Source organism: Candoia aspera, chromosome 3, assembly GCF_035149785.1.
Source record: "Candoia aspera isolate rCanAsp1 chromosome 3, rCanAsp1.hap2, whole genome shotgun sequence".
NCBI classification, from domain to species: domain Eukaryota; kingdom Metazoa; phylum Chordata; class Lepidosauria; order Squamata; family Boidae; genus Candoia; species Candoia aspera.
Window position 1 is genome coordinate 118172416 of NC_086155.1, and position 16297 is coordinate 118188712.

The window sequence follows — 16297 nt, forward strand, 5'->3', positions numbered from 1 at the left end:
TTAGTGACCACTGTTGGGACCAGCAACTCAGTCACTACAGGTAGTTCTTGCTTAATGACAGTAATTGGGACTGAAATTTTCATCACTAAGTGATGCAGTCGTAAAGTGTGGTGTCACATGACTACATATCACTTAGCGATGGCAATCCTGGCAGTCCCCAGTTGTCATTGTCAAGCAAATCACAGGTCATTAAGTGAGGACCTCATGTGATCGCAACTTCTGACTTCCTGCTGGCTTCCCCATTGATTTTGCTTGTGGAAAGCTGGCAGGGAAGGTTGAAAATCTTGATCCTGTGGCATGGGGACACTGCAGAGTAAGGGATTAAAAGGGAGTAAGGAGGCAAACAGCTGGTGCTAGCACATTTCTTTTGAAGTGTATTCCCCATTGTGTGCCTACTTACTTCTTGTAATCTCTAACTCTCCAATGAGCAAACATTGATTCCTTTCTTGCTAATTATCCCAGTGCTGGGGTGAGCATTCCAAAGGGTGGGGGAGTCAAGGGAAAAAGGAAAGCTGAAGTAAAATCCTTAGGAGACAGACAAAGGTGGAAAGTGTGAAAGTGATTGAAGTCTTGTCAGTTACAGGCAGAAGCGGCCAGCCCCCTAATTAAGGTCACAGAGCTGCCTTTGTTAACTTGCCCTTAGCAGGTTGGAGGAAGTGCTATGCTTCAGGAAAAAACAGCTCCTTTTTCCTTTTCTTTTTCTTCTTCTTTTTAACTACTTTTTGGTATTTTAATTTTTGTTAAATTGGTTTTGCTTATCTTATTTTTTTCCTTTTATTAACATTCATATGTTTATGCATATATATATTCTAAGTTATCTAAACAATAGAATGTCAATAATTTTAATTAATACCGTACAACTATCTTTATATGGAAACAATATAATGTATTAAGATTTACAATAATACAATAAAAAGGGGAGGGGGGAAGACAACAAATATCAGCTGGGATGTGTCACTTGGGAATCCTGGGTAGCTGGCATGTGTCACTTGGAAATCTTAATTCGAATCCCTTCCCCACTATGTGGATCTATGGGTTATCTTGAGTCACTTATTCCAGCCTAACTTAACTCACAAATGCTAAGTTGTAAAGTTGCTCCTTACTGTATATGTTAATAAGTTTCAAAAATTAAATTTGATTATTTTTTTCTTAGTCTCAGTTGCTGCTTGTGGCAGTTGTTTATAACATCCTTTTATCCATGTCATGCTTGTTGTTTGAACTCTGATGAAGATAGCTTTATTGTGTATTCTTCGTATATGTGTTATTAAATTTGATACATTGATATATGCATTTGTTTTTTATATAGTAGAGGTTTAGGAAACTGAACCATTGTTCAGCAAGACTTTTTTTATGCTAAAAGTGACTGGGAAAGAATATACTTATGAATATAAAGGAAATAGTGACTTATTCCAAACTGATGAGCATCATAGACTTGTATTCTACATGGGGCTACCCTTGAAGAGCTTTGGGAAGCTATAGATGGTCCAAAATGCAGCTGCACAAATAATTATGGCTGTGCTTTTAATGCTTCTGGTAGAAGATCCCAGTCATCATCTAAAAAGCCCTACATGACAGAGGACCTGGATATTTGTAGGACTGTCTGTCTCCTTTGCCCATATGGTAAGATCCTGACAGGGTTGGCATGCTTTGCATCTCATCTGTTAAGCAATGTCGTCATGTGGCAAGCAGGGTCACGGAGAAAATGCTTTCTTATAATGAATATAACAGCTTTGAAAGCGTTCTTATATTGTTGTTTTTAACCCTTGTAAGCCACCCAGAACTGCATAGAGTGCTGGCCGTAGAAATCAAAATTATAAACCAATTAAGTTAGTCAACACTAGGGCTAATTGCTGTATTTCATGTATTTTGTGTCAATTAAAATACACAAATGTTTCTAAGGGGGCCTAAATGGTTATAAACACTGCAAACTGGTCAAGGCATGAAGAAGGGGAAGTTAGAAACCAGATAGCTTTTTAACTTTTCTGTTTTTCTTTTTTCTAGTAAACATAAACAACAATAATTAACAATGCAGTGGAGACCTAAGTATTAAGCTTAAGACAAAAACCTTTGTTATATAAGAAATAACTTAAGCATTTTGCAGTTGTTTATCAATGCTACCAGATGATGATGATGATTTGATTTCTCTCTCTCTCTCTCTCTCCCCCCCCCCTCGGCATTAAACAAACTAATACTCCTGCCTCCTATATTCCCCACAGCAACAACCCTGTGAGGTGGGTTGGGCTGAGAGAGAGAGAGAGAGACTGACCCAAAGTCACCCAACCGGCTTTCAGGCATAGGGGAGACCTAGAACTCAGTCCCCTGCTTTCTAGGCCAGCGCCTTAGCCACTATACCAAACTGGCTCTCCATACTGTAAAATTTAAGCAACTTTATGCTTATCAACATTAACATTTTAGAAATTATAATTAATATTGATATAAACTCTTTTTCCCCTTTATCTTTAAAGGTTTAAGTTATCTAAATCATCAGAGTGTTAATAATCTCTAATCAATTCTGTATAAATACCACTGTACCCGTATAATATAAGTACTACTTGTGTTTTATGATAATACAATAAAACAATATTAACTTTGAAAAAAATACCCCTATGATGAATTGAAAAATGTATTAACTTCAACCTGCTCATATAAAAATGTAATATTGCAGCTAGCTCAGAATGTAACTTTCATACTTCCTTGGAATTAATGTGGAAATGTTTCTTTCAGCGGAGATGGAACACTGAGAAAAAACATTGATATATGGAAAAAGTGGACTACACATAATAGTTTGCAACTACATGGGTAGGAAAGCTTTTTATTATGTATTTCTTCCAACTTGTGGGATTAATTTAAGAATTTGACTAATATATTGCCTTTTTTTTCTATATACAAGAATAAAAACTTGGCTTTTTGATATTACCATTCTATTTTCTTTGGAAAACTCCAACATGCAGGTTGTATGTGTTGTGCCCAATTCTCCCCATGTGTATGAATTTTTAATGTCAGGATCTCTGTAACTAAATTAATATAAAAATATGCCTCATTCACATGAATTGTCAGCCCCCCTTTTAAAAAAAAATTCCAAGGTGGATACTTTGTATAGATTTCAATTTATACTCATTTTCTGATTCCCCATCCCACCCAAAAAGTGTTCATTTTGACACTTTTAAAGTGGGAAGTGGCCATTTAGGCCACTGAATCCAATCTGCTGCTCAGTGCAGCAATGCAAATTAAAGCATCTTTGGCTGATTGCTGTCCAGTCTTTGCTTGAACATATCCAGCAAAGGGAAGGCGGCCACTTCTCTGGTTAATTAGTTGTGCTCTCAAACTTCTGCTGCTGCTAACAAGTTTTTTTTTAAATTTAAATGTTCAGTATCCCATGCTTTGGGTGATATAAAATGGGTCTTGACCATTTTCTGCATGACATACTTTTAGGTACTTAAAGAGTGCTATAATTCCTTGGTCTTTTCTCAAGGCTAAATATGCCCCCCACCTTCAGTCTCTCTTTATAGGACTGTTTCTTGCCCTTCATGTTCTTATTTCTTCCAGTTTGGCTGAACTGTTCTTAGCATGGTGCCAGGAACTGGACAGATTACTTTAGGCGGAGACTGGCCAACACAGACTACAGTGGAACATTTTACTTCTGATTATTTGTAAACCCTACTTCTGTTGATACAGTCTAAAACTGCATTTGTCTTGTTCTGCAGCCATATTAAACTGCTGACTTAGATTCAGTTTGTAATGAGCTGTTCCAAGATTTTTTACATGTTTTACAGGTATTATCCACTCTTTACCTGTGCATTTGATTTCTGTTTCCTAAGTGCATAATTTTATGTATCTATTTGATATATTTCATTTTGATATTCTGACCCCTTTGTTCAAGTAAGGGGTAGCCATTCTTAATGGCTGTATGTGGCCCTTGAACTTCCTCATATTATATTGCAGAAAAATGGTTTAATTTCAGCAGCAGTTTAACAAACTGGTTTAAATTTAGTAGCCTTATTAGGGATCATGAGTGGAATGAATATGGCTTCTGTCCCAGAGGCCTCCCTTTTCCATTCCCACCCTTCCAGCCCCCAAACATAAAAAGAAGAAAAATCAAGCCAGATAGATTCCTGAAGTTCTCCAGAAGGTCAGGAGATAAAGTTATGGCCCCCAACCACTCAATCATTAGTTAACCATGCTGCAATCTAGCAAGATTATTTCCATCTTCTAGGGTATTAGCTGTCCTACCCAATTGTGCGTCATCTCCAGATTTGATAAGTATTCCATCTTGGTCATTAACATTCCACACTAGAAAGTACAGGGCTAGAACTAAACCTTGTGGCACCCTGCTCTTTCTCGTTTGTTAAAGAACTGTTTATAAGCACTCTTTGAATATAGTTGTTGATTATGCTATGTATTCAGAAGTTCATGCCATCCAACAGCAGTTATTTACTCAGTCACAATTCCATAATTTTGTTTTGTGAAATGCTTTACTGAAATCTCAATACAGGTGGTCCTCAACTTATGACAACAATTGGGACTGGAACTTCCATTGCTAAGCAATGCAGTCATTAGGTGAAACATCACATGACTGCATTGCTTACCGACAGCAGTCCTGGTTGCTGTTGTTAAGTGAATACCCCAGTTGTTAGGTGAGGCAAAAATCATGTCAGTGGGAAAGCCGACAGGAAGTTGCAATCCCCAGGCGCTGCCGAGTGGGGGAGGGAGTGAGGGGGTGCATGTGAGGGTGCCTGGGTGTGTGGTGCAGGTTGGGTGCATGAGGGCCTCAGAGCCACTTGGATTTTCAACCCCAGAGTGGAGAGGCTGCTAAAACCTCTCCACTCCAGGGCTGAAAATCCTGCAGGCGGCAGTGGCTTGTGATTGCCAAGTGCCCTGTGATCATGTGATCACCATTTTCAATCTTCCTTGCTGGTTTCCCCAGAAAGTCAATGGGGAAGCTGGCAGGAAAGGTTGCAAGCCACTGCCGCTTGCTGAGAGGACTCCCTCTCGTCCCTGGGGGCTGGTTGAAATTTGGCATGGAGCTTTTTCAGCCAGCCCCCAGGGACAGAGAGAGTGCTGGGAAGAAGGGGGAAAAAAGGCTGCTTTCAGCTTTTTCCCCCTTCTTCCCAGCACGAAGCCAGCTTGTGAGCATCTTGCACATCTCCTTGGTCCTCAAGCACCCGCAACTTTGGGCACGGGTTGTAAGTCCTTTTGTTCAGCACTGTCGTAACTTTGAACGATCACTGAATGAATGGTCATAAATCGAGGACTACCTACATACAACTACATCTATGGCATTCTTACAATGTACTAAGGAAGTTTCCTAAACCTTAAAAAATGAGGTCAGTTTAGCAAGGCTTGTTGTTGATAATTCTCTGTTGTTTTCTGGTAGTTACAACATTGTGTTCAGTTTACTTGCATCCTTGTTGCTCTTTGATCTGCTCTAGAATCTTTCCAGGTATTGATTTCAGAGTGAACAACTTGGTTCAATTCTTATTGCAATGGCAAATTAAAAGGTCATCTGTAACTCCAAGGAAAGAAACAGTATTGTTAATTTCTAATTTCAGATTTCATGCCCTGATAATTAATTTTTGAACAATATTTTCTATGCAGACTACAGCTAAGGATTGCAACTCGCGGAGTTGAGCAGCTGGCAGAAGGCGGTAGAATGGTGTACTCTACCTGTTCATTGAATCCTATTGAAAATGAAGCTGTCATTGGTTCTCTGCTGGAAAAAAGTGAAGGTGCATATAGGTTAAAGAAAAAAAACCTGGTATTTTATTTAGGTCAAAAAGAAAGTAAAGCTTACTCTTTTGCCTGAACTTGTAGGATACTGTGTTGACTGAAAATCTGGGTTAATTTAGTATCTGTTTAGTTGGAATCCTAATTTTAATCTGGCTGCTGCTGCTCTCATCCTTTCTAGAGATTACAGTGGAGTAAAGCCAGTTTGGTCTAGTGGTTAAGTCAACGGGCTAGACACCAGGAGGCTGTGAGTTCTAGTCCCGCCTTAGGCATGAAAGCCGGCTGGGTCACCCTCTCTCAGTCCTAGGAAGGAGGCAAGGACAAACCACTTCTGAAATCTTGCCAAGAAGACTGCAGGAACTAGTCCAGGCAGCTGTTGAGGATTGGACATGATTGAATGGCCAAAAAACAAACAAAAAAACAGGCAGCATTATGTTTCTTTTCTGATTCTAATCACAAATGACCCATACTGCCTGTGCAGGAACTGACTTGTTTGATATTTTTTATCCCAGAAGTTTTTAAATGTCCAAATATAACATACCATTGTTAGTAGCTGGTCTTCACTGTTTGTATGCTATTCAGATGTGTTGTTAAAGAAGCCTAATAGATGCAGTGTGAAAATGTTATTTTATATCATACTCACTTTCTTTACTCATCTCGTACTTGCTGAGATACATATATACCAAGTACAGTTGCCAGTCCTCAGTGTTTCTATGTTTCATGGGTATGTTTAAGGAATCTTAGTAATTTCAATAGATGTTTCTTGACAATTTGGGTCAAAGTTTTAAAGATTGCTCAGAAATGTTTAACTTTTCAAGACATATTAAGGATTTGAACTGGATTTATGCACAATCAAGAAAAAGGGACAAAAGACTAAAATAAAAATGAATAAGAAAGGGATTTACAAATGCCATGGAGGTTTTAATTTTCCAATGTACCATTAGCTATGAGTAACTGAATGTATTATATCATTTTAAAAGACTAAAATCACTATAAAACTCCAAACAAAGCATGCATTTCAGTGACCAGGATCAAAACAGTATAAATCACTGAATGAGATTATAAACTACAAAAAATGCTATCCATATTACTAAAGATAGATTCTGATTTTAAAATTCTGTAAAATTGAAGTATAGATCTAAGCATAAAGAAATACTAATTTTGTGTGGGGTACAAAGCCATCGGTATTTACTTATTTGTGATCAAAGACCAATCATAAAAGCAAAGTACATCAAATATGGCAAATAAAAGAAAAAAATACATTAAAAACCCTGAAACAATAAAGTGAAGGAGGCACCAGGTGTTTCTAAAAGCCATGGCTATCAATCGCAATTTTGCAGCCTCAGTTTCTGAGAATTGATCACGTAAAAGAAGAGCAACAATCTCATATTTACAGGAACAATTAAAATTACTGACAATTGGAGCTTTGATCACCATTGAGTATATAATGGGTATTTTAACAGCACATGTGGTGCAGATTCATCCTCCGTGTCTTTGTACAGGGAAGTGTGGCTTTCATAGGGAATGTTAGCGCCTCTGCTAATTGTCATCCTAATAGGTAGTGCCCCAGTTTGTATCAGTAAAGAGCCTCCTGTGAGGAGCATGTAGGATATTAAGAGTATCTAGCAGCAGTCGGGGGGATGGGGGGCAATTACGCTGTAGAAAAGCTGGGAAGCCCTGACTCTGTCAGTTCGAATATTTAAGTCCCAAATCCTCTGCTTCAGTTCAGCCAGTGTTTTATCTAGCCAAGGGAAAAAGTGCCACTGAGGAAAGGCTGCAGTATGCTAACTCATTATTAATTTGTCTCTTTAGTGTAGAACCAAATCTGTTTAGCAAGAAGAGATGGACCAGGGAGGTTCCCCGAAAGACTTGCTTCAGCCAGAATTTGAGTCAGCAGAATCTTAATTGCTCCCCAAAGGAAATACAGCCTAATTCCAACTCTATTAAAGCATCAGACATTGAGTGAAGGACATGTGTTATAATTTTTTAAAATTTTGATTGAATGACTTCTAAGCTTGGGATCTCTCTATAGATATGCCACATCATAATCATAATTAGAACTTTAGCTTTAAATAATGTAATGGCTGCTGGGGCATAGTTATTTTCAGATTGACTTGTAAATTTAACAATGACAGATGCTTTTTGGGCTGTTATAAGCAGCTCTCTTACTTTAATTGAGCAATCGGTAGGGTTAAGGCTAACCCTAACCTTAATGCATATATTAAATTGTAATCTATGAATGATTTCCAATGCAGATTAAATTTGTATCAGATTAACTTTTAAGATATGCAGTTATTCTAGAAACTGAAACATACTCTCACAGCTTGGTTAGCCATTCTTCCAATCAAGTGACTTTTCTAGTAGAATGCATATAATGTTGAATGATTTGTTTTTTTGAAGGTGCCTTAGAACTTGCTGATGTCTCTTCTGAGTTGCCAGGTTTGAAAAGGTTGCCAGGCATTACACAGTGGAAGGTAATTTTATAGAAATGTGTATTGTAATTAGAGATTTATATCAGATGTGAACAAACTAAATTTCCAAGCTCAAATAAGTTCATTTTTATTTATCCAGAATGAAATCATTGGTCTGAACCCACCCTTTTCAAGTCTCAGCGTGATTTCTCTGGAGCTCAAGCATGCTGCAGACAGTGATACATTAGTGAGCTGCACCAGAAAGGGAGGGGGGCAGGGGAGAACTTTGGTCATTTTATATAAATGCCGTGGTGGGAGAGGGGAGTGGTGGATTCAGTGACCGACAGGTTGGCTTTAAATCAGAGTGGCCTTGTGTTTGTGTTGCAGTCAAATCATTATTGTTCATCCTAATAACAGGATCTTGGGTGGATAGAGAGATTGCATGTGTGGAAGGCAAAGACATTCTTGGTATGTTAGGCCACTGTTGTCTAATCTCTGATCCTTAGTATTTTCTGAGCTCCTTTAAGTAGCTGAACTGGCCTTGTAGCAGCAGATTTCTTGTATAGAGAAGATCAGTGAGTTCATTCATTGCATTTCCCATGTGTCTTCTGATAGTCAGTTCTTCTACATAAGGAAAAAAGATGTAGTGTTTATTACAGGCATCATTTCCTTTTGCCCAGACTCCTCAATGTACGTGTTTGAAATGTGGGAAGGTTATGTCCCTCAGAAGAGTTTATATTGCTGCAAATTTTATCCCGTCAAAGTTACAGGCAGTTTAAAAAATAAGGAGTTAAAGTGTAGCTTGAAAATCCTTGCTTCAATTTTTATAAAATCAGCATACTCTGTTGCCTCATAATGCTGTAGCTTCCTTGAAAATCCCATCTTCTTTTGTACTATATATAGTGTTTAGCAGGTGGGGCTGTTTACGTCTTTGGTATTAACAGGGACTTTCTTTCTCCATTGGTTCTGGGTAGGTAATTTATATTTTTGGGAAGCACCTCTTGGTTGGCAGAGAGATCTTTTAGCAATAACACCACCAAGAAGGTATCTTTTCCAAGATATCTTTTCCCAGACCAGGTTAACCAACCTACAAGGCAACCAATTTTAGTATCGTTTGCATTGATGAGCCTCAGGGTATTCAGTTGTCCCTTCTTACATTTCAGCATTATGTCTCATGAGAGAAAGGGAAGATGTACTGCTTTGTTGAGCAGATTAATAGTAGGATTTGAAATACATTTGTATTTTCCCACCTAGGTAATGACCAAAGATGGTCATTGGTTTGAAGACTGGAAAGAAGTACCTTCTAGCAGGCACACGCAGATTCGCCCCACAATGTTCCCTTTAAAAGATGAACAGAAACTTAAAGCATTACATTTGGAGCGCTGGTACGTAAAGTTTTCTCTTCAATATATTTCTAAGCTGGTGTTGAGTTCAAGTTCATTTAAACATTGCCAAGTATGTGCCCAACTGGGAGACATATACAGTTAAAAAATTAAGATCTAGAGATGTATTTTTAAGGGTTTAATTAAGTCATGCAGCATCAGAAACACCTCCTGCTTCCCATCCTCCCTCAGAGGTATGCATTGAGATGTTGCCCAGAAAAGGATGCACACAACTAGAGAACGTTTTTTACAAGTTGGGTGGGATGGGTTGCAATATTTTATATGCTACCTTTCTCCAGCAAGTTCCAAATTCTTTATTACTATTATAAACAATGATCCACATAAAACCATCTAAAAACATGATAAAGATATAATATTTGATGGCACATATTAGCCATGATAATACAGAACTTAACTATAGTACTAGTAACTTTGAAATTGGAAAGTAGGAGCTTTGTATAATAATGGTTTGTTCTCCTGGATACTGTCACAGAAGAGGCAAAATAAGAGAATACTGTATGTTCCAAGAGAAATTACAGTTGTACATGATCAGTTGTTTCTATCTGCTATGAACCACAAGGACAAGCTCATTCAGATCGCGGAATTTTGAGGTATCTCCTCACTAGGAGAACTGATGGTAACCCATTATGCCATGCCCAGAAGTTCTTCCTCAATTTGGGGAAGGTGAGAGATGTTAAATATTTGGCCAGCACTCAAAATGCCCTTGAATTCCAAGTTATGCTGTTCCAAATTGTTGGCTTATAATTTTAAGGAAATATACTGTAGATGCCATGCCCACTGAATGAGGCTGTTCTGCAAAGGGAGGGACCACAAGACAGTTGTAATAGCTAAGCTTTGGTCCTTGAGTCCTCTTTAATAAGATATGTGACTAAGCAAGCAAATTTGTGGTAAAAAAATCATGCAAAAAGTAGATAATGTTTAATTTGACTAAAGTTTTTATTTTAATCAGATTTTCTGATCACAGACTTAACTAGAACTCAAGAATATGCATATTGATACAAAATACATGTTGCTTATCTAGTTTTAGAATTTTACCACATCATCAGAATACTGGAGGTTTCTTCATTGCTGTATTAATTAAAAAATCCCCTATGCCATGGAACAAGCGTCAACCTAAGGTAATGTTTGGCATTACTGAAAACATTTTCTGGAATGTTTTAAAAGGGTAAGATTTTAGAAATACCATGAAATAATTGTGAGTCTTAAACAGCATGCTTCACAGGAAACTGCTTTTGATACTGGATGGTAGATGGATACTCAAGTTTGTGATGAAGAGGGATGGAGAAAGCATCTGCTGAAAATTCAACTAACTAACTAACTAACTAACTAACTAACTAACTAACTAACTAACTAACTAAATCCACTGGGCATTCTGAGTTCTTGGATATATTTTTAAGCAAAATAGAAGACCAGATTTAATCCAGAACCAAATATGATTCCCTTGCCTAGTCAGGCTAGGATATACAAGGAACAAGGCTTAAAAAATGGGGGTTCTATTTCCAGAAAAGTAACCATTGCTTCACATTGTCTTGTTTCTTCATGCAGAAGAAACCACTGCCACTGCAATTGCCATTGCTCTATGTATAGTATTTTTCTTCATGCAGGGCATCCCTGCCTCATACTTTTTCCTTTCCTTTACTGTAATTTGCACTTGATGTTTTATTTGGAATTGCTATTCCATAAATACTGTTTTATCCAAACAATAATTTGTCAAGGGGTATCTTTTTTGGTTTGTGTTGCAGCAAAAGAGCAAAGGTTCCTGTGGCATCTTAAAGACTAAGATGTTCATTATGACCTAGGCTTTTCTGGTCTGAGTTCATTTCATCAGATACATTTAGTTGTCATTTGCAGAGATATGGGATTATGTGAGGAAAAGGTCGAAGTGATAGTGTAAGCAGTAAAATAAGAAGGAAACAGAAATGGTTGTCTTAAGTTTGGAAAAATGACACCTGGACAATTGAGGGCTTGAATGTGTAGAGAATACCCTTCACAATAGCAATGCTGATTATTGTGTTATCAAAAATCACTCTTGTTTGGAAAGATTTCTTGTAATAATTTTGCATACATTCAACCATAATTAAAACATTGTTGGGAAGACATTGCTATATATCAAAAGGGGAACCTACCATGTTAGGGGGACAAATGGTCCGGTCCTTGCAAATATGATAAGTACTTTGTTGTTCCAGGTCAGAGCTTAGTTTAATAAACACAGTCAGGTCATCTCTTCTGATGTTAGTTCCCCATAAATGAACAACACATTGTGTCAGAAGTGAAGCTGAATTTCCGTGCAGCAGTGAGGCGTGCTGGAGACCCTGATTTGGTCCAATAAAATAAAAATCTTCTGCTAGCTTATTAAGAGAAGAACATCTGAATATTACTCTATAGTCAAACCACAAGTCACTTACAGTAATAATGAGTTACCATTAGAGAATAGTGCCCTGTTTGGTGTTAGCTGACTGGTGGCAGCTGCAGGGAAAAACGCTGTTTTGAAGTTTCCATCAGAACAGAAGCATACTGGCAATCCGGAAGGCCAAGGGCAACGCTTTCAACAAAGCATTTCTTTTGTGCTGGAGAGCAACTGGCTGTGAGGGTCTGGATGGGGAACAACAGGCTTCAACTGAACCCTGGCAAGACTGACTGGCTTTACGGCCATAACTTCAGGCACCAGTCGTAAGTCACTTTGGGGTGGGTGCTCCGCTAACGACTAGTAAAATTCGCTTAATGACGGCAAGGGGTATTGCCAGGATTGTGTTCACTAAGCAATGCAGTCTTGTGACATCTTGCTTTACATCCGCATTGCTTAGCGATGGAAATTCCAGTCCCAATTGCCATCATTAAGGGAGGACTTCCTGTAGTGAGGTGGCTCCATTATTAACATCCCTTTGCCTATAATTTCCTTTTTCTGTTTTAGTTCTGCTGTTATAGTTCTTAATGTTTTTTTAATTATTATTATATAATGGTTTTGGGGTAATGATCATTTGTATATTTACTGTTTTATTGAATTATTGTTTGGGAATTTTTGCTGTATTCCATAGCAAATAGTGATGATTTCTGGAATTGAAACATTGTTCTGTTTGGAATAGGTTCAGAATAAGCTGCCTCAGAAGACTGGAGATTTAATGCCTGTAGATGCAGAACAGGATTCTTCAGAAAGTGAAGGCCATATAGTCCAAGATGCAAAAGATGGAGAGACCTCAGTAACAGAGAGTGTGGAGAACAAGAAGGAAGGTGTTTGTGGGTAAGAAATTGGAAACTAAAGCTGTTGTTGTTAACAGAAGTGTGCTGATCTATATTGGTCCTCCAGCCAATAGGATAGGAAAATTTTTGGACATCTGAGACTTCTAAGGAAAAGCTCTGAGATTACAGTAGACTTCGTAGAATTATTAAGTTGGTATGTTCTTAATGTATAGCTTTTTGAAAAGAATTTGGTCTTCTAATAAAAAGATGAAGCATATTTTAAATTATTTGATCATGCAATACATGCAATAGGCCTGAGCTAATGGCATTGAAATAGCAAGACCTGTGCACAAAACACATAACTGGAATGATTTGGCGAAACCAGACTATGAATATACTTTACTTGCCACATTGAACTAGGATTTGTTTTATCTACATGTCTGAACCCAGATTCTGGCTGATTCCTTATTTATTAGTCTCTTGCCCAGTCCAAATAATGCAGAACAAGAGGAGTTAAGAAAGGCTCTGTTCTTCAGGATAAAATATCTTCTTTCAGTTGCCCTGACAACCGTCCTCTTTCCACCACCAGCTGCTCCATAGCATAAGGCAAAGGTGGGGCTCTCTGAATCTCTAAACATCAAACCACATACCAAACAAGTCAACAGTGTGCCCAAGGAAACTAATGTAATTTATAATACTCAGTAATAATTTATATTATTATATAAATTTATAATATCAGTAATATGCATGCTGGCAAACATACAACCTGTCCAAAAGCCACATACATACAACCCTGTCCCAAGAAACACAAACCCATAACAAAAGCAGGCAAAAAGTTTGGAAGACACATAGGCAATACTCACACCCCATAAGCATAAAGAGATGCCTCCCAAACAGACTAAACTCCATGAAATAAACCCTGTGTTCTCCATCATCACCACCAAGAGGAGATAGAGACAGACATCAGAAACACAAAGCTGCCATAGATGCACACTGAGCTCCACCCTACAAAATCTTTGTTAATACACAGACAGAAATCATGTCGTATGATAAATGGAAATGACTTCACAAACACGTGCCAGAACTGCCTTTCATTTTTACCAGACTGCTTTGGACACTAAAAGGTATTACAGAAGAAATTGCTAGAACCAACCAAGAATTGGTCAATCAAGCCATGATTCCAGCTTGTTCAAAAACCACAATTAAAAATTCTGGCTTAGCATTATACACTAAGTCCTCGTTTAGCAACCGCAATTGGGACTGGCAACTCGGTCCTTAAGTGAAGTGGTCACTAAATGAAAAATCATGACTGCAAGTGTGCTGACAATTTTACTTCAGCTTTTCCTTTGTTTACAGCATTAGAAAGATACGACCCCAAACAGCCAGGTGAGCCCAAACAGTGGGGAAGGTTAACCTGACTCAAGAGGAAGCCGGATAAAAGGGCAAATCTTGTACTGTAGCTCTTTTTCCTCACTCCCCTGTCCTTTGGAATGCTCACCCCAGTGCTAGGATAATTAGCAAGAAGAGAATTGATGTTTGTATTTACATTGTTTGGAAAGGAAGCGATTACGTGAGAGTAAGCAGGCACACAAAGGGGACTACACATTGAAAGGGATGCCTTAGCATGGCTGTTTGCCTAGCCAGGAGCCTCTTAGGAGGCAAACAAAAGCCTTTAGTGTGAAACTGATTGGGTTCTTGTCAATTTCAGGCAGCAGCTTGTGATTGGGCTAATTAAGGTCATAGAGCTGAGCTTGTTATTTTGCTCATAGCACTTTTTATAGGGCACTACTGAGAAAAGCAGCTCAGGAAGAGATAGTTTGTTTAAGCAGTGTCTCTGCTTTGGGGTGGGGGAATAAAAAAAAAACCAGGTCAGGCACAGGACACCAGATACTGACTGACTATAATGGTGAACCTGTGATTGAGAGAGAGACTCTGCAAAGATTGTAAATGTGGGCATTGGTCGCGAAGTTACTTTTTCATCACCATTGTAATTGCAAAAAGTTGCTGTCCAGGGCAGTCATTAAATGAGGACTACCTGTATAGGAACATAGCCATTGTCTTAAAATGGAACCAAAAAAACATTTATCTCTCATGTATCCTCCAATTTCCACATGTCATGTGTTTCATTGCACTCTTGGAAGATTCTTGACGTAGTTAAAAGAACTTTTGGATAAAGTGACCCACACAAATTGAATAAACAGATCTGGTGTGATGTATTCAGATACTCAGTGTTACGTGAAAGCCATGTTTTAATAGAAAAATCTGTAACTAACTAATGTCAATATTACATGGCTGTATTGTTCTGCATTTCCTAATACCATGGAAAAAGATTCGAGATCCATGGTTGAAGTGCTATATTGCTGTCAGTTACCATGAAAAAATGTTATAATTAAACCTGCTGGATCAAGCAACTTCAGTACACTCAGGCTTGAATATGTATGCTTACTGTGGAGAATATCGGCCATCCTCTATTGATTGAAATGAGTGACTAATGTTCTGAAATTGCAGAGGTGGGGAAAAGGAAGGAATTTAACAATACCAGAAAAATAGTGAGCTATGGAAATTTCTGTTTTTCTTGTAGACCACCACCATCTAAAAAAATGAAGCTTTTTGGATATAAAGAAGATCCATTTGTTTTTCTTCCTGAAGAAGATCCTTTGTTTCCTCCTATTCAGTAAGATGTATTTTTTATTTTCCATATAATGGTCTCCTTGCTAAATTCTAGTATTTAAGAATTTAAATAAGATTTAAATAAGATTTAAGATCTTAAAATAAAATAGAATGGCACATGAAGTATTTCTATATGCAGTATGTTAATTGGGTGATGTTGGGCCAGTCCAACCTACCTCACAAGATGGTTGCAAAAAATAGGCAGGAGTATTGTATAAGCCTCCTTGAACTCCTTGAATGAAAGGCAGGATAGAAATCTAATAAATAAGTAAATAGATAGTCTGATGGAAACTAAAGTAAATTCTGGAGATACATGCTGTGTGGTTATGGTTGACATCTAAAGATGGCTTGATCGTCTTTTAAATATATATTAAATCAAAATCTTCCCACAGCCCTACTATTTTTATTTATTTCACATAAAATGCAGCCTGTTAACTGTGTGATTCCTAGGGGAATTTTTTTTTAAATAGAGCATCAACACAACATCAAAAGTAAAAAACATAATAAAGGACAAATATACAAACAAAACTACGTAAGCCAATATGTTTAAAATGCATAAGTATGTATTTGTGCATTTGAAATCCTATGGGGTGATAACAAAATTTTAAATGGTTATGTCAATATTTCTAAAAGGATATTTTTTTTTGGATCATAGCTTTGTATCCAAAAAGCATTATTTGTTCTCAGAAAGAACATTTCTGATAAAGTAGAATACGTATCAGATAAGACCTTCTATTTGGACAAACCGATTGTTAGATCTTTCTAGCCAGCAAAAGTACCCTTTCTCAACATAGTGTCTTCCAGGTATGTTAGACTGCAACTTCTGTTATGCATCTTTTCTGATGAGTTGGTCACCATATTTTTACACTGTATTGCAATATCACCTCTCCTCCAATTTTTTGTGATACTGCA

The 16297-nt window shown here is 37.7% G+C and overlaps 1 protein-coding gene across 1 annotated transcript in view; it reads left to right on the plus strand.

Moving 5' to 3' along the window:
* The window catches only part of NSUN2 (NOP2/Sun RNA methyltransferase 2), a 40783-nt gene that overhangs the window by 12645 nt on the left and 11841 nt on the right, over positions 1 to 16297 (plus strand). Inside the window, exons 8-14 of the mRNA XM_063298717.1 lie at positions 2725 to 2799; positions 5596 to 5726; positions 8125 to 8198; positions 9390 to 9520; positions 10560 to 10656; positions 12622 to 12776; positions 15297 to 15389. Of these exons, the coding sequence (XP_063154787.1) occupies positions 2725 to 2799; positions 5596 to 5726; positions 8125 to 8198; positions 9390 to 9520; positions 10560 to 10656; positions 12622 to 12776; positions 15297 to 15389 (756 nt within the window). The remainder of the gene's footprint in view (positions 1 to 2724; positions 2800 to 5595; positions 5727 to 8124; positions 8199 to 9389; positions 9521 to 10559; positions 10657 to 12621; positions 12777 to 15296; positions 15390 to 16297) is intronic.